General features: G+C 65.2%; 2 protein-coding genes across 2 annotated transcripts; both read left to right on the plus strand.

Annotated features, from left to right (window-relative positions):
• The first annotated feature begins 73 nt into the window (after positions 1–73).
• On the plus strand, positions 74–5,603 carry TBC1D25 (TBC1 domain family member 25). Its single transcript, XM_069774444.1, has 6 exons — positions 74–395; positions 812–921; positions 1,011–1,162; positions 1,430–1,551; positions 1,847–2,050; positions 2,140–5,603. The coding sequence occupies exons 1-6, from the start codon at positions 312–314 to the stop codon at positions 4,279–4,281; spliced, it is 2,814 nt and encodes a 937-aa protein (XP_069630545.1). The 5' UTR covers positions 74–311; the 3' UTR covers positions 4,282–5,603.
• Positions 5,604–9,488: 3,885 nt separating this feature from the next.
• WAS (WASP actin nucleation promoting factor) lies at positions 9,489–19,679 on the plus strand. Its single transcript, XM_069773962.1, is given in 13 exon segments — positions 9,489–9,655; positions 10,822–10,965; positions 12,058–12,144; positions 13,084–13,180; positions 13,269–13,307; positions 13,432–13,482; positions 13,875–14,058; positions 14,177–14,219; positions 16,662–16,815; positions 18,054–18,274; positions 18,276–18,383; positions 19,325–19,433; positions 19,526–19,679. Coding segments are annotated over 13 exon segments (1,401 nt in total). The 5' UTR covers positions 9,489–9,544; the 3' UTR covers positions 19,579–19,679.
• The last annotated feature ends 39 nt before the right edge of the window (positions 19,680–19,718 follow it).

The raw sequence follows: 19,718 nt of genomic DNA on the forward strand, positions 1-19,718 counted from the left end.
CCAACCCCCCCCCCCCCGCCCGCCTTGGGTGCTACCGCGCCCCCGGTGACGTCACTTCCGGGCGCCGACCCGGATGTTGTTGCCCAGTCGCCGCGGCCGCAAGAGGGGGACGATTCGCAGCGCCGCTCCGGATCTTCCCCCCCGCGGCCCTCGCTTTCCACGGGGGGGGGGGGGGGAACAGAGGCGCGTCGTGACGTCAGCACGGTGACGTAACACCTCTCCCCCCCCCGCTTTCCCGGTAGGGGGGCGGTGGCGGCAACACCCCCCCGCCGCGCGTTCTGCGCCTGCGCGGAGTCCGCCCCGCCCCCGCCATGGCGGCTGCGGGGGGCGGGGCCTGCCCGGGGGGCGGGGCCGCGCTGGAGGAGGAGTGCGAAGTGGTGCGCGTGCGCGTCAAGGTGAGGGGGGCGGGGCTAAGGCGGGAGGGGGCGGGGCTAAGGCCGGAGGCGGTGCGCGGTGGCTTGGGGGCGGGGCCGCCGCGTGGTGGGCGGGACTAAGTGCCGCCGGGGGGGCGTGGCTACGGCGTTAGAAACCGCGGGTTGGGGGGGGGGGTTGGGGCGCGGCTAACTGGAGGAGGTTGCCGCCGAAAAGGTCACGTGGGGGGCGGTGGCCAATGAGGGACGGGGCGGGGGGCGGGGCGCGCTGAGGCGCCGTTGCCGCGGTGACGGGACGCGGCCGCCATTTTGGGCCGCTGTGAGGGACCGGGCCGGGGGCGGAGGACGGGGAGGGGGGCGGCGGCTCCGGGGCTCCGGCCCGGCCCCTGGGTGTCCCCCCCCTCCGCCTCTCCCCGCACCTGGCTGATGTCTGCCCGTAGAAGAGCGAGGGGCTGCTGCCTCCCGAGTTCCGCTCCTTCGCCGTCGACCCGCAGATCACGTCGCTGGACGTGCTGCAGCACATCCTGGCCCGTGCCTTCGACCTCCAGGGGTGAGCCCGGGCCTCCCCCCGACATCCTCGGCCGCCTCATCCCCTGAGGGGAGGCCTGGGTTGCTGAGCATCCCTTTGCATCCTCTCAGGAAGAAGAGCTTCTCCGTCAGCTTCGCGTCCCGCGACCCCCAAGGCCAGGAGACCTTCGTGCCGCTGCTGAGCGATGGCGACCTGGCGGCCGCCTTTGCCTGCGCCCGGCCCACCCTGCGCCTGCGCCTCGATGTCCGGCCTCCCGCTGAAAGTGAGTGGGGGGGTCCCCGGGGAGAGGAGAGTGGTGGGACTCGGGCATCTGGGACAGCAAGGTAGGACCCAGGAGCCTTGGTGGAGTCTTTTTTTTTAGAGAGGGGGAACCCCGGCATCCCCAGGCGGGTGGTTGGGGGGGACCCGGCTGTTCAGTCCCCCTAGGGTGGGTGTTAGGATGAGACCCAGGCATCTGGGGTGGGTGTCAGAAGGAGGACCTGGGTGCCTGGGTGTCCAGTGGAGGGACCCAGGCCTCTGGGTGTTGCAGGCCCGCTGCTGGAGGACTGGGACATCATCAGCCCCCGGGAGGTGGCAGCGGTGGAACCCCTCCCCGAGCGCCGCTCGCTCCTGGCTGCAGCGCTGCCCTTCACCCAGGCCCTGCTGGCACAGGTGAGTGGGACCTGGGTGTCTGGGGGGGGCCCTGGGTTCCCCCACCCTGCTGACACCTCATGGAGCACCCCTCCTGCTCCTCTGGCCATCACAGTTCCCTCCTAGTGCCTCTTAGCATTCCTAATTTCCTTCAACACCCTTTCTACGGTCCTAGTTGCCTTCTAGTCCCCTCTCAGCAACCCCCAGTCCTCTTCCAGTGCTCCCATTCCCTCCCAGTGCTTCCAGTTTCCGCCGCCACAGCTCCCTGCTCACCCAGTCCCCCTCCCAGCACCACCAGTGACCCGTTTACCCGCAGGTGGGCCGAACCCTGGCCCGGGCGCAGGCAGCCCTGGCGTGGCCGGAGGGCTCCCCTCCCTCGCCCCCCCCGCCACCGCCCCCCTGCGCCCCCCTGAGCGACGCCGACCTCCGCACCTACTTGGGCCCCGGCGGACGGCTGCTGCGGCCCCACGACCTGCGGCTCCACGTCTACCACGGCGGTGTCGAGCCCGGCCTGCGCAAGGTGGGTTCCCCTGGCTCCCCCCTCAGCCCCCCTTAGGTCTGCCTGGGTTTCCTGACCCCCCCTGCCCTATCTCTCCCCCCCGATTCCAGGTGGTCTGGCGGTACCTGCTGAACGTCTTCCCGGCGGGACTGTCGGGGCAGGAGCGACTGGCCCACCTGCGACGCAAGGCGGGCGAATACGCGGCGCTGAAAGCCCTCCTGGCCGCCCGGGCGGCCCCGGCTGAGCTGGCGCTGGTGGGGGCGGCCGTGCGCAAGGACGTGGTGCGCACCGACCGGGGGCACCCTTATTTTGGGGGCCCTGAGGAGGGACACCCCCACCTGGCCGCCTTGCAGGCTCTGCTCACCACCTTTGCCCTGGGTCACCCGCGCCTCTCCTACTGCCAAGGCATGTCGGACGTGGCCGCTCCGCTGTTGGCCGTGCTGGACGACGAGGCCCAAGCCTTCCTCTGCTTCTGCGCCCTCATGCGCCGCCTCGGACCCCGCTTTCGCCCTGGCGGCCGGGGGCTGGCCCGCGCCTTTGCCCACCTCCGACGCCTCCTGCGCCGCGCCGACCCCCCTTTCTGGGCTTTCCTGGCTGCCCGCGGCGCCCACGATCTCCTTTTCTGCTACCGCTGGCTGTTGCTGGAGCTGAAGCGGGAATTCGCCTTCGAGGATGCCCTGCGGGTGCTGGAGATCACCTGGAGCTCGCTGCCACCCGCTCCGCCTCCCCCACCGGACGGCATTCCCCTCCTGGGAGCGCCCCTGGGGCCTCGCCGGGCTTGCCGAGGGCTGCGCGAGCGGCGTGGGCTGCGGCCCCGGCCCCCGCGCCGGCGACGCCGGCAGCGGGGGGAGAGCGAGGCCCCCGCGGAGGCGGCTGGCGGCCGAGGCGGGCACGAGGCCCGCGGGGACGGCCAGGAGAGTCCCAGGAGCTCTGGCGGCGACGTCCAAGCGGGTTCCAAAGCCTCCGTGGACGTCCCAGAGGCTCCCGGCAAAGACCCGGAGAAACCAAAGAGCTCCAGCGACATCCAAGAGGGTTCTGAGAGCTCCGGGAACATCCAGGAGGGTCCCAAGAGTTTTAGGGATGACCAAGAGGGTCTCGAGAGTTCCACCGATGTCCAGGGTGGCTCCAAGACCTCTGGGAGCGACCACGAGAAGCCTGAGGTCTCTGGGGACATCCAACCTAGTCTGGACGGCTCCCGGAATGACCAAGAGGATCCGAAGGTCTCCCGGGATGCCAAGGTCCCCAGGGATAGCCAGGGTGGCCTTAAGGCCTCTGTGGAGGTCCAAGGTGGTGCTAAGGTCCCCAGGGGTATCCGAGAGGATCCCAAAGTCTCCAGCGATGGTGGCCGAGACCCTGCTGGCCCCAAGGACGTCCAAGAAGACCCTGATGCGTCTAAAGAGGTTGACCGAGACCCTGATGTTCCCAAGAAGGTCAACGAAAATGCCAGCGCTCTGAAGGAAATCGGCGAACAACCCGACGTCTACAAGGTGGTTCGCGGAGACCCCGACGTCTTCAGGAAACCCGGCAAAGACGCCAACGTCGGCGCTGAGCCCAGCGTCTTCAAGAAGACTCGCGAAACTCGGAACGTCTCTAAGAAGTCAAGTGAAAACCTGAACGCCCCGGAAAAGGTCGGTGACGACCACAGTCGCCGAGTTTCCAAGAGGGTTGGGCAAGACCCCGATGTGCCCAAAGAGACCGGGAAAGACCCCAAAGAGACCGGGAAAGACCCCAAAGAGACCAGGAAAGACCCCGAGGTCCCCAAAGAAGTTGGTGACGCTCCCAAAGAGGTTGGCAACGCCCCCAGCTCCCCGAGAGAGGTTGGTGAAGACCCCGGCGAGGTACGTGATGACCCCAGCGCGGGCAGAGAGGCTGCTGACGCCCCCGAGGACCCTTGGGGGGGCGGTTGGGCCTGGGAGGACTCGTGTTCCTCTTCCTCCTCCTCCTCCTCCTCCTCCTCCTCCTCGTCCTCGGAGGAAGAGGTGGGTCTGGAGGACGACGGGGCGCCGCTACCGCCGCCGGAGGAATTGGGGCAGGGGAACCCCTTCCTCCTCTTCCTCTGCTTGGCCATGCTGCTGGAACAACGGGAAGCCGTCATGGCGCGGGCCGGGGATTACAACGAGGTGGCCATGCATTTCGACCGCCTGGTGCGACGGCACCACCTGCCCCGCGTCCTGCGCCGCGCCAAGGGGCTTTTCGCTCGTTACCTGGAAGGTTGGGGGGGGGCACCCCCGGGAGGGCCCCCCACGGGCTAGGGGTGTCGGGGAAGGGGGGCTAGGGGTGACCCAGGGGGACGTGGGGGACCCCCACGGGCGCCACAGGGGGGACCCGTCCTTTTTTTGGGGACCCCCAGGGCGTCACGGGGAAGCCCTAAGTCAGCGTGGGGACCCGGGGGGCTTTGGATCCCCGTGGGTCTTCTTTGGGGACCCCCCTGGGTCACTGGGGGGGGCCGTAGGATAACGCGGGGACCCCCAGGACGCTGCAAGGGACCTATAGGTCACCGTGGGGACCCCATAGACATCGTGGGAGACGTATAGGTCCTCTTCGGAGACCAGTAGGCTACTGGGGGGGGCTCCTAGGTCAACGTGGGGACCTACAGGGCAGCGTAGAGACCCCCCTGGGGACCCGTAGGTCCTTTTTTGGGGACCTGTAGAGCACCCTAGGCACCCCGTAAATATCCTATAGGTCGGCACGGGGACCTATAGGCCAGCGTGGGACACCCCCGGGGACCTATAGGTCAATATAGGGACCGTGGAGATCCCCCTCGGGGACCCCTATAGGTACCAGCTGGGGCCCCACAGCCCCCCCCGGGGACATATGGACCCCCCCCGGACGCCCATAGATCCCCACAGGGGGTCTGGAGACACCCCAGTATGGACCAGTACAGCCCGGTGTCTCCCCCTTGGGGTTTTACGGCACCTTGGGGGCATCCCAGTATAGACCAGTATGAAGCACTACGACGTCCTAGCTAGGAACTCTGGGATTTGCGTTGCCTTGGGCCAGACCAGTATGGACCAGTGAAGGGTCTGGGAGCCCAACTGGGAGCCCCGCGTATGCATCGCCTTGGGTCGGAGTGGGACGGACCAGTACAGCATCCCAACTGGGATCACTGCGTTGACATGGCCTTCAGCCATCCCAGCACGGACCAGTATGGACCAGTACGGCAGCCCAACTGGGAGCTCTTCACCGGCGTGGCCTTGCGTCCTCCCAGTACAGACCAGCATGCACCAGTACAGCATCTTGCCCGGGATCTCTTCACCCGTGTGGCCTTGTGTCCTCCCAGTATGGACCAGTATGGACCTGTACAGCATCTTGCCCGGGATCTCTTCACCCGTGTGGCCTTGCGTTCTCCCAGTACGGACCAGTATGGACCGGTAGGGCGCCCTGACTGGGATCTTAATGCATATACGGGTTCTCCCAGTATGGACCACTGCAACCCAGTTCTTGCTCCCCCCCCCCGGGTGCCTTCTCACCCCGCTCCTTATTTATTGCCCCCCCCCCCGTCTCCTGCGGGGGGGACGCAGGCGTCCGGGGATCCGTGAGGTGCCGAAGACGTGAATAAACCTGACGCCCACCACTGTCGTCTGGGAGTTCCCAGTATGGACTGGGAAGGGGTTGGGGGCTGCCAGCACGGACTGGGGAGGGTTGCGGCGGTTTGGTTTGGACTGGGAAGGGGGAAATGGGGCTCCCAGTATGAACTGGGCATCTCCCCGTGTAGACCGGGGAAGGATAAGGGGTGCACAGTCCATACTGGTAAGGGAGAGGGGCTGCCAGCGCGGACTGGGGAGGGGTGCGGGGGTTTGGTTTGGACTGGGAAGGGGGAAATGCGGCTCCCAGTTCATACTGGGAGTCTCCCCGTGTAGACTGGGGAAGGATAAGGGGTGCGCAATCCATACTGGAAAGGGAGAGGGGCCCCCAGTGCGGACTGGGGAGGGGTGCGGGGGTTTGGTTTGGACTGGGAAGGGGGAAATGGGGCTCCCAGTATGAACTGGGCATCTCCCCGTGTAGACTGGGGAAGGAGAAGGGGTGCGCAGTCCATACTGGAAAGGGAGAGGGGCTGCCAGCGTGGATTGGGAAGGGATTACAGCTTCCAGTCCAAACTAGGAAGCGGCTGTGGGCTCCCAGTATGAACTGGGGAGTTCCCAGTATGGACTGGGAAGGGGTTGGGGGCTGCCAGCACGGACTGGGGAGGGTTGCGGCGGTTTGGTTTGGACTGGGAAGCGGGAAATGCGGCTCCCAGTATGAACTGGGCGTCTCCCTGTGTAGACTGGGGAAGGAGAAGGGGTGCGCAGTCCATACTGGAAAGGGATAAGGGCGGCCAGCGCGGACTGGGAAGGGATTACAGCTTCCAGTCCAAACTAGGAAGTGGCTGTGGGCTCCCAGTATGAACTGGGGAGTTCCCAGTACGGACTGGGAAGGGGTTGCGGTCTGCGTTGCGGTGTGCGAAGTGGAGGTGCCCGGACGCCTGGGTCCCCAGCTTGGGTGGGAGGGGCCAGTACTGGGATCTTCCCAGTGCCCTCAAGTCCCAGTATCCCCAGTTTTAGTCCCGTCGCTGCCTGCATTGGCTGAGGCTGCTCCCAGTTACCTCAGTCCCTCCCAGTCAACCTAGTCCCCTCCCAGTTCCCCCCAGTGCTTCCCATTTCTTCCCAGTATCCCTAGTTTCAGCCCCGTGGCTGCCTGTGTTTGCAGAGAGTCTGCTCCCAGTCCCTCCCAGGTCTTCTCCATCCTTCCCAGCTGCTCCCAGTCCCCTTCCAGTTCCTCCCAGTTCCCCCCAGTGCTTCCCATTTCTTCCCAGTATCCCTAGTTTCAGCCCCGTGGCTGCCTGTGATTGCAGAGAGGCTGCTCCCAGTCCCTCCCAGGTTCTCTCCATCCTTCCCAGCTGCTCCCAGTCACCCCAGTCCCCTTCCAGTTCCTCCCAGTACCCCCCATTTCTTCCCAGTATCCCTAGTTTCAGCCTCGTGGCTGCCTGTGTTTGCAGAGAGGCTGCTCCCAGTCCCTCACAGGTCCTCTCCATCCTTATCAGTCCCTCCCCAGTACTTCCCATTTCTTCCCAGTATCCCTAGTTTCAGCCCCGTGGCTGCCTGTGTTTGCAGAGAGGCTGCTCCCAGTCCCTCCCAGGTCCTCTCCATCCTTCCCAGCTGCTCCCAGTCTCTCCCAGTCACCCCAGTCCCCTTCCAGTTCCTCCCAGTTCCCCCCAGTGCTTCCCATTTCTTCCCAGTATCCCTAGTTTCAGCCCCGTGGCTGCCTGTGTTTGCAGAGAGGCTGCTCCCAGTCCCTCCCAGGTCCTCTCCATCCTTCCCAGCTGCTCCCAGTCTCTCCCAGTCACCCCAGTCCCCTTCCAGTTCCCCCCAGTGCTTCCCAGTTCCCCCCATTTCTTCCCAGTATCCCTAGTTTCAGCCCCGTGGCTGCCTGTGTTTGCAGAGAGTCTGCTCCCAGTCCCTCCCAGGTTCTCTCCATCCTTCCCAGCTGCTCCCAGTCACCCCAGTCCCCTTCCAGTTCCTCCCAGTACTTCCCATTTCTTCCCAGTATCCCTAGTTTCAGCCCTGTGGCTGCCTGTGTTTGCAGAGAGGCTGCTCCCAGTCCCTCACAGGTCCTCTCCATCCTTCCCAGCTGCTCCCAGTCTCTCCCAGTCACCCCAGTCCCCTTCCAGTTCCTCCCAGTTCCCCCCAGTGCTTCCCATTTCTTCCCAGTATCCCTAGTTTCAGCCCTGTGGCTGCCTGTGTTTGCAGAGAGGCTGCTCCCAATCCCTTCCAGGTCCTCTCCATCCTTCCCAGTCCCTCCCAGTTCCCCCCAGTACTTCCCATTTCTTCCCAGTATCCCTAGTTTCAGCCCCGTGGCTGCCTGTGTTTGCAGAGAGGCTGCTCCCAATCCCTCCCAGGTCCTCTCCATCCTTCCCAGCTGCTCCCAGTCCCTCCCAGTCCCTCCCAGGTCCTCTCCATCCTTCCCAGCTGCTCCCAGTCCCCTTCCAGTTCCTCCCAGTGCTTCCCATTTCTTCCCAATATCCCTAGTTTCAGCCCCCTGGCTGCCTGTGTTTGCAGAGAGGCTGCTCCCAATCCCTCCCAGGTCCTCTCCATCCTTCCCAGCTGCTCCCAGTCCCTCCCAGTCCCTCCCAGGTCCTCTCCATCCTTCCCAGCTGCTCCCAGTCCCCTTCCAGTTCCTCCCAGTGCTTCCCATTTCTTCCCAGTATCCCTAGTTTCAGCCCTGTGGCTGCCTGTGTTTGCAGAGAGGCTGCTCCCAATCCCTTCCAGGTCCTCTCCATCCTTCCCAGCTGCTCCCAGTCTCTCCCAGTCACCCCAGTCCCCTTCCAGTTCCTCCCAGTTCCCCCCAGTGCTTCCCATTTCTTCCCAGTATCCCTAGTTTCAGCCCCGTGGCTGCCTGTGTTTGCAGAGAGGCTGCTCCCAGTCCCTCCCAGGTCCTCTCCATCCTTCCCAGCTGCTCCCAGTCTCTCCCAGTCACCCCAGTCCCCTTCCAGTTCCCCCCAGTGCTTCCCAGTTCCCCCCATTTCTTCCCAGTATCCCTAGTTTCAGCCCCGTGGCTGCCTGTGTTTGCAGAGAGTCTGCTCCCAGTCCCTCCCAGGTTCTCTCCATCCTTCCCAGCTGCTCCCAGTCACCCCAGTCCCCTTCCAGTTCCTCCCAGTACTTCCCATTTCTTCCCAGTATCCCTAGTTTCAGCCCTGTGGCTGCCTGTGTTTGCAGAGAGGCTGCTCCCAGTCCCTCACAGGTCCTCTCCATCCTTCCCAGCTGCTCCCAGTCTCTCCCAGTCACCCCAGTCCCCTTCCAGTTCCTCCCAGTTCCCCCCAGTGCTTCCCATTTCTTCCCAGTATCCCTAGTTTCAGCCCCGTGGCTGCCTGTGTTTGCAGAGAGTCTGCTCCCAATCCCTCCCAGGTCCTCTCCATCCTTCCCAGTCCCTCCCAGTTCCCCCCAGTACTTCCCATTTCTTCCCAGTATCCCTAGTTTCAGCCCTGTGGCTGCCTGTGTTTGCAGAGAGGCTGCTCCCAATCCCTTCCAGGTCCTCTCCATCCTTCCCAGTCCCTCCCAGTTCCCCCCAGTACTTCCCATTTCTTCCCAGTATCCCTAGTTTCAGCCCCGTGGCTGCCTGTGTTTGCAGAGAGGCTGCTCCCAATCCCTCCCAGGTCCTCTCCATCCTTCCCAGCTGCTCCCAGTCCCTCCCAGTCCCTCCCAGGTCCTCTCCATCCTTCCCAGCTGCTCCCAGTCCCCTTCCAGTTCCTCCCAGTGCTTCCCATTTCTTCCCAATATCCCTAGTTTCAGCCCCCTGGCTGCCTGTGTTTGCAGAGAGGCTGCTCCCAATCCCTCCCAGGTCCTCTCCATCCTTCCCACTCCCTCCCAGTTCCCCCAGTTCCCCCTCCCAGTCCGGAGGTGACGTCCCCGCCACCTCAGGGCCCTGGGTGCTTCCGGGCGGAAGAAGCCTCTCTGAGGGACCCAGGGGAAGGGGGGGGGGAGATCCAGGCGTTTTGGGGGGGTCCCAGGTATCCAGCGGAGGGTCCCAGGCATCCGGGCGATGAGCCATAGGGGTCGGGGGGGGGCCCCGGGGGGCGACAACGTCCCCTCGGGGCTGCTGCAGCAGCAGGAAAACCTGCGGCTCTTCGAGCTCCTGGGCCGGAAATGTGTGGTGAGGGGCCTGGGGGGGTCTGAGGGGGGACTGGGGGGGTCTGGGGGGGTCATTGGGTACTGGAGGGACCTGGGGGGGGGAGCTGGGGGTCCCATGGAGGTCCTGGGGGGCCCTGAGGTGGATTTTGGGGGGGGGGGGGCACTTGGTGGCCTCAGTGGGGTGAGGAGGGGAGCTGGGGGGGTCCTGTTGGGTCCTGGGGGGGTCCTAAGGGGGATTTGGGGGGGGCTTGGGGTCCCATGGGAGGGTCTGGGGGGGTCTGGGGGGGGTAATTGGGTACTGGAGGGACCTGGGGGTCCCATGGAGGTCCTGGGGGGGGATTGGGGGGGTCTGGGGGGGGGGGGTCATTGGGTACTGGAGGGACCTGGGGGGAGGAGCTGGAGGTCCCATGGAGGTCCTGGGGGGTCCTAAGGGGGATTTGGGGGGGGCTTGGGGTCCCATGGGAGCGTCTGGGGGGGTCATTGAGTACTGGAGGGACCTGGGGGGGAGCTGGAGGTCCCATGGAGGTCCTGGGGGGTCCTAAGGGGGATTTGGGGGGGGCTTGGGGTCCCATGGGAGGGTCTGGGGGGGTCATTGCATACTGGAGGGACCTGGGGGGGGGAGCTGGGGGTCCCATTTTGGTCCTGGGGGGCCCTGAGGTGGATTTGGGGGGGGGGGGGGCACTTGGTGGCCTCAGTGGGGTGAGGAGGGGAGCTGGGGGGGGTCCTTTTGGGTCCTGGGGGGGTCCTAAGGGGGATTTGGGGGGCGCTTGGGGTCCCATGGGAGGGTCTGGGGGGGTCATTGGGTACTGGAGGGACCTGGGGGGGGGGAGCTGGGGGTCCCATGGAGGTCCTGGGGGGTCCTAAGGGGGATTTGGGGGGGGCTTGGGGTCCCATGGGAGGGTCTGGGGGGGTCTGGGGGGGGTAATTGGGTACTGGAGGGACCTGGGGGTCCCATGGAGGTCCTGGGGGGGGATTGGGGGGGTCTGGGGGGGGGGGGTCATTGGGTACTGGTGGGACCTGGGGGTCCCATTTTGGTCCTGGGGGGCCCTGAGGTGGATTTGGGGGGGGGGGGGGGCACTTGGGATCTCAGGAGAGAAACGTGGGGCACTGGGTGCTCCTGGGGGGTTTTTGGGGGGGCCATGGGGTTTTTTGGGGGGGGGGGGGGTGTCTGAACCCACGTCCCCGCAGACGCTGGCGACGGCGGTGGCGCAACTGGTGGTGGCGGAGCTGGGGGGGCCGGGGGGGGCCTGGGCCAAGCGGGGGTGCGGGGTGGCCTGTCTGGTGCGGGACAGCCCCCGCCGCTCCTACTTCATCCGCCTCTACTGCCTGCCCGTGAGTGGGGGGGTCCTGGGGGGGTCTCATGGGGTCAGGGGCATCCTGGGGTTGGGGGGGGGTGTCCCTGAGGGTCTCTTGGGGGGTCCTGGGGGGTCTCAGGGTTGGGGGGGGGTCCCTGAGGGTCTCTTGGGGTCCTGTGGGGGGTGTCCCAGGGTGTCCCTGAGGGTCTTGGGTGGTCCTGGGGGGGTGTCCCAGGGTCGGGGGGGGCCCTGAGGGTCTTGGGGGGGTCCTGGGGGGTCTCAGGGTGTCCCTGAGGGTCTCTTGGGGGTCCTGGGGGGGGTGTCCCATGGTAAGGGGGGTCCCTGAGGGTCTTGGGGAGTCCGGGGGGGGTCCCAGGCTCCTGGGGGTGTCCCTGGGGGTCTCATGGGGCCCTGGGGGGGTCCCAGGTTTGGGGGGGTGTCCCTGAGGGTCTCTTGGGGTCCTGGGGGGGGTCTCAGGGTGTCCCTGAGGGTCTTGGGGGGTCCTGGGGGGTCTCAGGGTTGGGGGGGGTCCATGGGGGTCTCTTGGGGTCCTGGGGGGGTGTCCCAGGGTGTCCCTGAGGGTCTTGGGAGCTCCTGGGGGGGTGTCCCAGGGTCAGGGGGGGTCCCTGAGGGTCTTGGGGGGTCCTGGGGGGTCTCAGGGTGTCCCTGAGGGTCTCTTGGGGGGTCCTGGGGGGGTGTCCCAGGGTCAGGAGGGGTCCCTGAGGGTCTTGGGGAGTCCAGGGGGGGTCCCAGGCTCCTGGGGGTGTCCCTGGGGGTCTCATGGGGTCCTGGGGGGGTCCCAGGTTTGGGGGGTGTCCCTGAGGGTCTCTTGGGGTCCTGGGGGGGTCCCAGGTTTAGAGGGCGTCCCTGAGGGTCTTGGGGGGGTCCTGGGGGGTCTCAGGGTGTCCTTGAGGGTCTCCTGGGGTCCTGGGGGGGTCCCAGGTTTGGGGGGTGTCCCTGAGGGTCTCTTGGGGTCCTGGGGGGGTCCCAGGTTTAGGGGGCATCCCTGAGGGTCTTGGGGGGTCCTGGGGGGGTCCCAGGGTCCTGGGGGCGTCCCTGAGGGTCTCTCGGGGTCGGGGGGTCCCGGGGGGGTCCCGGGGGTCCCCGGGTGCCCCACGCTGTGCCGCAGGCCGGGAGCCTGTGGTGGGAGCAGGAGCTGCACGGGGAGATGGGGTACGCGGCGCCCACCCCCTTCTTCCACACCTTCGCCTCCCACGTGAGTGGGCGGGGCTCAGGGACGGCGGGTGGGGCTGAGAGGGCCGGGGCGGAGCTAAGGGGCCGTGGGAGGGGCTAAGGGGGTTGCAGTGGGGCTGAGGGCAGGTGGGAGGGGCCGAGGGGTGGGGCTGAGGGCACGTGGGAGGGAGGGGCCAAAGGGTGGGGCTGAGGGCAGGTGGGAGGGAGGGGCCAAAGGGTGGGGCTGAGGGCAGGTGGGAGGGAGGGGATGAGGGATGGGGCTTAGGGCATGTGGGAGGGGCCAAGGGGTGGGGCTGAGGGCACGTGGGAGGGAGGGGCCGAAGGGTGGGGCTGAGGGCAGGTGGGAGTGGTCATGGGGTGGGGCTGAGGGCAGGTGGGAGGGAGGGGCCAAGGGGTGGGGCTGAGGGGTGGGGCTTAGGGCACGTGGGAGGGGCCGAGGGGTGGGGCTGAGGGCACGTGGGAGGGAGGGGCCAAAGGGTGGGGCTGAGGGCAGGTGGGAGGGAGGGGCCGAGGGATGGGGCTTAGGGCATGTGGGAGGGGCCAAGGGGTGGGGCTGAGGGCACGTGGGAGGGAGGGGCCAAAGGGTGGGGCTGAGGGCACATGGGAAGGAGGGGCCAAAGGGTGGGGCTGAGGGCAGGTGGGAGGGAGGGGCCAAGGGGTGGGGCTGAGGGGTGGGGCTTAGGGCAGGTGGGAGGGTGGGGCCAAGGGGTGGGGCTTAGGACATGTGGGAGGGGCAAAGGGGTGGGGCTGAGGGCAGGTGGGAGGGTGTGACCGAGGGGTGGGGCTTAGGACATGTGGGAGGGGCAAAGGGGTGGGGCTGAGGGCAGGTGGGAGGGTGTGACCGAGGGGTGGGGCTTAGGACATGTGGGAGGGGCCAAGGGGTGGGGCCGAGGGCAGGTGGGAGGGGCTTGCCGCTTGTGGGCGTGTCCCGTGGGCCACGCCCCCTGCTTGCCCACCCCAGGAGGGCCGGGCGGGGCTGAACTTCGCGGACGAGGGGGAGGCGGCCGCCTTCGAGGGGCTCGTCCAGGAGCGGCTGCGCCGGCGCCAGCAGCGGGCGGGTGAGAAAACAGACACCCCCCCCCCCAAAAAAAATAGTGACCCCCCCAGACCGCCCCACCCACCCCTTCTCCCCTTCTCCCCCCCCAGAAAAGCGGCAGCTCCCGCCTCCGCCCCCCCCCGGTGACGGTAAGTGTGTGTCCCCCACCATCCGGGGGGCTTCGTGATTTGGGGGGGGGGGGGGGCAACACACAGAATTTTGGGGGGGGGGGGGACATAAGGGGACACCCCTTATGTGTGTCCCCCCCCCCAGAGCGCTGCGGGAGCTTGACCCGGACCCCGTCGGCCACCTCCGATGGCAGCGGTGAGTGCCCCCCCCATAGCGGGGGGGGGTCCCCATTGCCTGCCCCATAGCAAGGGGGGGGTCCCAGTGCCTGCCCCATAGCGAGGGGGGGGTCCCCAGCGCCTGCCCTATAGCGAGGGGGGGGTCCCCAGTGTCTGCCGTATAGCGAGGGGGGGGTCCCCAGTGTCTGCCGTATAGCGGGGGGGTCCCCAGTGCCTGCCCCATAGCGAGGGGGGGTCCCCAGCGCCTGCCCCATAGCGAGGGGGGGGTCCCCAGTGTCTGCCGTATAGCGGGGGGGTCCCCAGTGCCTGCCCCATAGCGGGGGGTGCAGGGGGGGGTCCCCGTTCCCATATCGGGGTGTCGTCGCCCCACCGCGAGTTTCTCATTTGGGTTTTTGCCCCCCCCCCCCGCAGCCCCCCCGGTCCCGGCCGTCCCCATCGCCAACCCCGACATCACGGCGTCCCGTTACCGGGGGTTGCCCCCCCCCACGGCGGGACCCCCCTCGGTGGGGACCCCCCCCCCGGTGGGCAGCGAGCAGAAGAAGGGGGGGCGCAAGAAAATCTCCAAGGCCGACATCGGGGCTCCCTCCGGCTTCAAGTGGGTCCGGGACCACCGGGGGGGGGGCACATATGGGGCGGAGGGGGGGGGCACCTATGGGGGGGTCCCCATATGGGGCAGCTCCTCAATATCTGCTCCCCCCCCCCCAAAACTCCAGGCACGTCGGTCACATCGGCTGGGACCCCAATAACGGTTTCGACGTAGGTGGTTCCCGCGTGTGTCCCCCCCGCCCTCCAGCGTGGGGTGACGATGTGGGGTGACGTGATTGGGGGTGACGTCATTTGGGGTGACAATTTGGGGTGACAATTTGGGGCGACGTGATTTGGGGCGACGTGATTTGGGGTGACGATTTGGGGTGACGTGATTTGGGGTGACGTGATTTGGGGCGACGTCATTTGGGGCGACGTCATTTGGGGTGACGTGATTTGGGGTGACGTGATTTGGGGTGACGTCATTTGGGGCGACGTCATTTGGGGTGACGTGATTTGGGGTGACGTGATTTGGGGTGACGATTTGGGGTGACGTGATTTGGGGTGACGTGATTTGGGGTGACGTTATTTGGGGTGACGATTTGGGGTGACGTCATTTGGGGTGACGTCATTTGGGGTGACGTGATTTGGGGTGACGATTTGGGGTGACGTGATTTGGGGTGACGTGATTTGGGGCGACGTCATTTGGGGCGACGTCATTTGGGGTGACAATTTGGGGTGACATGATTTGGGGTGACGTTATTTGGGGTGACAATTTGGGGTGACGTGATTTGGGGCGACGATTTGGGGTGACGTTATTTGGGGTGATGATGTGGGGTGACGTGATTTGGGGCGACGTGATTTGGGGTGACGATTTGGGGTGACGTGATTTGGGGTGACGTTATTTGGGGTGACGATTTGGGGTGACGATTTGGGGTGATGTTATTTGGGGTGACATGATTTGGGGTGACGTGATTTGGGGTGACAACTTGGGGTGACGATTTGGGGTGATGTGATTTGGGGTGACATTATTTGGGGTGACGATGTGGGGTGACGTTATTTGGGGTGACGTTATTTGGGGTGACGATGTGGGGTGACGATGTGGGGCGACGTGATTTGGGGTGATGTGATTTGGGGTGACGTCATTTGGGGTGACGTCATTTGGGGTGACAATTTGGGGTGACGTTATTTGGGGTGACGATTTGGGGTGACGTGATTTGGGGTGACGTGATTTGGGGTGACGTTATTTGGGGTGACGTGATTTGGGGTGACGATTTGGGGTGACATGATTTGGGGTGATTTGGGGTGACGTTATTTGGAGTGACGTTATTTGGGGTGACGTGATTTGGGGTGACGATTTGGGGTGACGTGATTTGGCGTGACGTTATTTGGGGTGAAAATTTGGGGTGACAATTTGGGGTGACGTGATTTGGGGTGACGTGATTTGGGGCGACGTGATTTGGGGTGACGATTTGGGGTGACGATTTGGCGTGACGTTATTTGGGGTGAAAATTTGGGGTGACGTTATTTGGAGTGACGTTATTTGGGGTGACGATTGGGGTGACGATTTGGGGCGACGTTATTTGGGGCGACGTGATTTGGGGTGACGATTTGGGGTGACGTGATTTGGCGTGACGTTATTTGGGGTGACGTGATTTGGGGTGACGTGATTTGGGATGACGTGATTTGGGGTGACGATTTGGGGCGACGTCATTTGGGGCGACGTCATTTGGGGTGATGTCATTTGGGGTGACGTCATTTGGGGTGACGATTTGGGGTGACATGATTTGGGGTGACGTTATTTGGGGTGACAATTTGGGGTGACGTTACTTGGGGTGACGATTTGGGGCGACGTGATTTGGGGCGACGTGATTTGGGGTGACGATTTGGGGTGACATGATTTGGCGTGACGTTATTTGGGGTGACGTTATTTGGGGTGACAATTTGGGGTGACGATTTGGGGCGACGTGATTTGGGGCGACGTGATTTGGGGTGACAACTTCGGGTGACGATTTGGGGTGATTTGGGGTGACGTGATTTGGGATGACGTGATTTGGGGTGACGATTTGGGGTGACGTCATTTGGGGTGACGATTTGGGGTGACGATTTGGGGTGACGTCATTTGGGGTGACGTGATTTGGGGTGACGATTTGGGGTGACATGATTTGGGGTGATTTGGGGTGACGTTACTTGGGGTGACGATTTGGGGCGACGTGATTTGGGGCGACGTGATTTGGGGCAACATTATTTGGGGTGACGTCATTTGGGGTGACGTGATTTGGGGTGACGATTTGGGGTGACGTTATTTGGGGTGACGTGATTTGGGGTGACAATTTGGGGCGACGTTATTTGGGGCGACGTTATTTGGGGCGACGTGATTTGGGGTGACGTTATTTGGGGTGACGTTATTTGGGGTGACAATTTGGGGTGACGATTTGGGGCGACGTGATTTGGGGCGACGTGATTTGGGGTGACGATTTGGGGTGACGTCATTTGGGGTGACAACTTCGGGTGACGATTTGGGGTGATTTGGGGTGACGTGATTTGGGGCGACGATTTGGGGTGACGTTATTTGGGGTGATGATGTGGGGTGACGTGATTTGGGGTGACGTGATTTGGGGTGACGATGTGGGGTGACGATTTGGCGGGACTTTTTTTTGGGGGGGGTCGCAGGTGGCGGCGCTGGACCCCGCTCTGCGGGCGCTGTTCTCCCGCGCCGGGATCAGCGAGGCGCAGTTGGCCGATGCCGAAACCTCCCGTCTCATCCACGACTTCATCCAGGGCCGGGGGGGGCTGCAGGCCGTGCGGGAGGAGATGCGACGCCAGGGTGAGTCCTGTGTCCCCCCCCTCCCCAAAATCTATAGGTACCACCGACACCCCCCGCCCAGGGGCCGTATGGATCTCCTCCGCGTGGCCCCCGCCTGGGTGTTGTAGGATCCGTGCTTCCCACCGCCCCCCCCTCGAAGATTTCGAGTGTCCTGTGCTCCCCCAAAAAGCCCGTTACAGGATCCATAGGGCCCCCCCATTACGGTGCCCATACGGCACCCGTGCGTTATAGGATCTATATGTCCCCCCATTATAGGTCCATAGAACACTCCCCCATTACGGTGCCCATACGGCCCCCATGTATTATAGAATCTATATGCCCCCCCTCATGGTAAGGTCCATAGAACCACCCTCCCATTACAGGATCCATATGGCCCACATGCATTATAGGATTTATAACACCCCCCCATGATAAGATCCATAGAAATTCCCCCCCCATTACAGTGCCCATACAGCCCACACACATTATAGGATCTATATGCCCCCCCCCATAAGGTCCATAGAACGTCCCCCCCATTACAGTGCCCATACGGCCCCCATGTATTATAGAATCTATATGCCCCCCCTCATGGTAAGGTCCATAGAACCACCCTCCCATTACAGGATCCATATGGCCCACATGCATTATAGGATTTATAACACCCCCCCCATGATAAGATCCATAGAAATTCCCCCCCCATTACAGTGCCCATACAGCCCACACACATTATAGGATCTATATGCCCCCCCATAAGGTCCATAGAACGTCCCCCCCATTACAGTGCCCATACGGCCCCCACGCATTATGGAATCTATATGCCCCCCCCATGGTAAGGTCCATAGAACCACCCCCGCCCATTACAGTGTCCATATGGCCCCCACACATTATAGGATCTATACGGCCCCCCATGGTAAGGTCCATAGAACCACCCCCCCCCCTTAGAGTGTCCATATGGCCCCCACGCATTATAGGATCTATATGCCCCCCCCATAAGGTCCATAGAACCACCCCCCCATTACAGAATCCATATGGCCCACACATTATAGAATCTATATGCCCCCCCATGATAAGGTCCATAGACCCCCCCCATTACAGGATCCATATGCCCCCCCCATGGTAAGGTCCATAGACCCCCCCCCATTACAGTGCCCATACAGCCCCCCCCATTGTAGAATCTATAAGCCCCCCCCGGTAATGTCCATAGAACCCCCCCCCCCCCGCTCATTAAGGCACTAATTAATGACCGTTTCTCCCCCCAGGTCCCCCTCCCCCGCCGGGCCGGGGGGGTCCCCCCCCTCCCCCCCCCCCCCGGCCCCCCCCGCAGCCGCTCGGGGCCGCTCCCCCCGCCCCCCCCGCCGGGGGGGCCCCCTCCTCCTCCCCGGGGCGGGGCCTCCGCGGCTCCGCCCTCCCGCTCCGCCGCCCCGCCCCCGGCCCGCGGACACGCCCCCTCGGGCGCCGTCCCGCCCCCTCCTCCGCCTCCCCCGCCCCCGCCCCCCTCCGGTGGCCCCGCCCTCCCCGCCGCCGCCCCGCCCCCCTCGGGCCGGGGGGCTCTGCTGGACCAGATCCGACAGGGAGTCACCCTCAACAAGGTGGGGGGGGTCCCATCCTGGGGGGGGTCCATGATCCCTTGGGGGGGGTTGGGGGGGTCCCATGATCCCCTGGGGGGGGTCCCCATCATCCCTTGGGGGGGTTGGGGGGGTCCCATGATCCCCTGGGGGGGGTCCCCATCATCCCTTGGGGGGGTGGGGGGGTCCCATGAGCCTCTGGGGGGGGTTGGGGGGAGTCCCATGGTCTTCTGGGGGGGTTGGGGGGGTCCCATGATCCTCTGGGGGCGTTGGGGGGGTCCCCATGATCCCCTGGGGGGGTTGGGGGGAGTCCCATGGTCTTCTGGGGGGGTTGGGGGGGTCCCATCCTGGGGGTCCCATGATCCTCTGGGGGCGTTGGGGGGTCCCCATCATCCCTTGGGGGGGTGGGGGGGTTCCATGATCCCCTGGGGGGGTTGGGGGGAGTCCCATGGTCTTCTGGGGGGGTTGCGGGGGTCCCACCCTGGGGTTAGGAGGGTCCCATGATCCTCTGGGGGGGTGGGGGGGGGTCCCATCCTGGGGTTGGGGGGGGTCCCCATGATCCCTTGGGGGGGGGTGGGGGGGTCCCATGAGCCTCTGGGGGGGTTGGGGGGAGTCCCATGGTCTGCTGGGGGGGGTCCCCATGATCCCCTGGGGGGGGTGGGGGGAGTCCCATGGTCTTCTGGGGGGGGTTGGGGGGGTCCCATCCTGGGGTTGGGGGGTCCCATGATCCCTTGGGGTTGGCTGAGGGGGGGGGGTCCCATCCTGGGGTTGGGTGGGGGTGGTTGGGGGGGTCCCTCATGATCCCTTGGGGTTGGGGGGGGGTCCCATGAACCTCTGGGGTTGACATGAGGGGGGGGTCCCCATGATCCCCTGGGGGGGCCATCACCACAGTACCGGTGGCAGCAGGCCGCTGTCCCCCCCCCATGGGGCAACCCTGACCTGACCCCCCCTTGCCCCCCCCCCAGACCCCCGAAGCCCCCGAAAGCTGCAGCAGCCCCAACCCCAACGCCGGGGGGCTGGTGGGGGCCCTCATGGACGTCATGCAGAAGCGCAGCCGCGTCATCCACTCCTCGGGTGAGCCCCCCCACGACCCCCCCACGCGTGTCCGTGTCCCCCCCCCCAAACACCCCCCCCCCACCCTAACCCCCCCCCTTCCTTTCCCTCAGACGAGGGGGACGACGGCGAAGAGGAGGATGAAGACGACGAGTGGGACGACTGAGCCCCCCCCCCCAAAAAACCCCAAGCTTGTGCCCCCCCCCCAAAACAAGCTTGTGCCCCCCCCGGCGCCATGTTACTCCCCTCCCATCCAGCTCCAAGGGGGGGGGGCGCCCACTGGCCTCCTCCTGCCCCCCAAATTCA

This window comes from Haliaeetus albicilla, chromosome 29 (assembly GCF_947461875.1).
Source record: "Haliaeetus albicilla chromosome 29, bHalAlb1.1, whole genome shotgun sequence".
Lineage (NCBI taxonomy): Eukaryota > Metazoa > Chordata > Aves > Accipitriformes > Accipitridae > Haliaeetus > Haliaeetus albicilla.

Excerpts from the sequence above, each read along its gene's own strand:
- TBC1D25 (XM_069774444.1), top strand. The coding sequence starts at position 312 with ATGGCGGCTGCGGGGGGCGGGGCCTGCCCGGGGGGCGGGGCCGCGCTG. Across the intron at positions 396-811 it reads TGGTGCGCGTGCGCGTCAAG|AAGAGCGAGGGGCTGCTGCC; the intron begins GTGAGGGGGGCG and ends GTCTGCCCGTAG. Across the intron at positions 1,163-1,429 it reads TGTCCGGCCTCCCGCTGAAA|GCCCGCTGCTGGAGGACTGG; the intron begins GTGAGTGGGGGG and ends TGGGTGTTGCAG.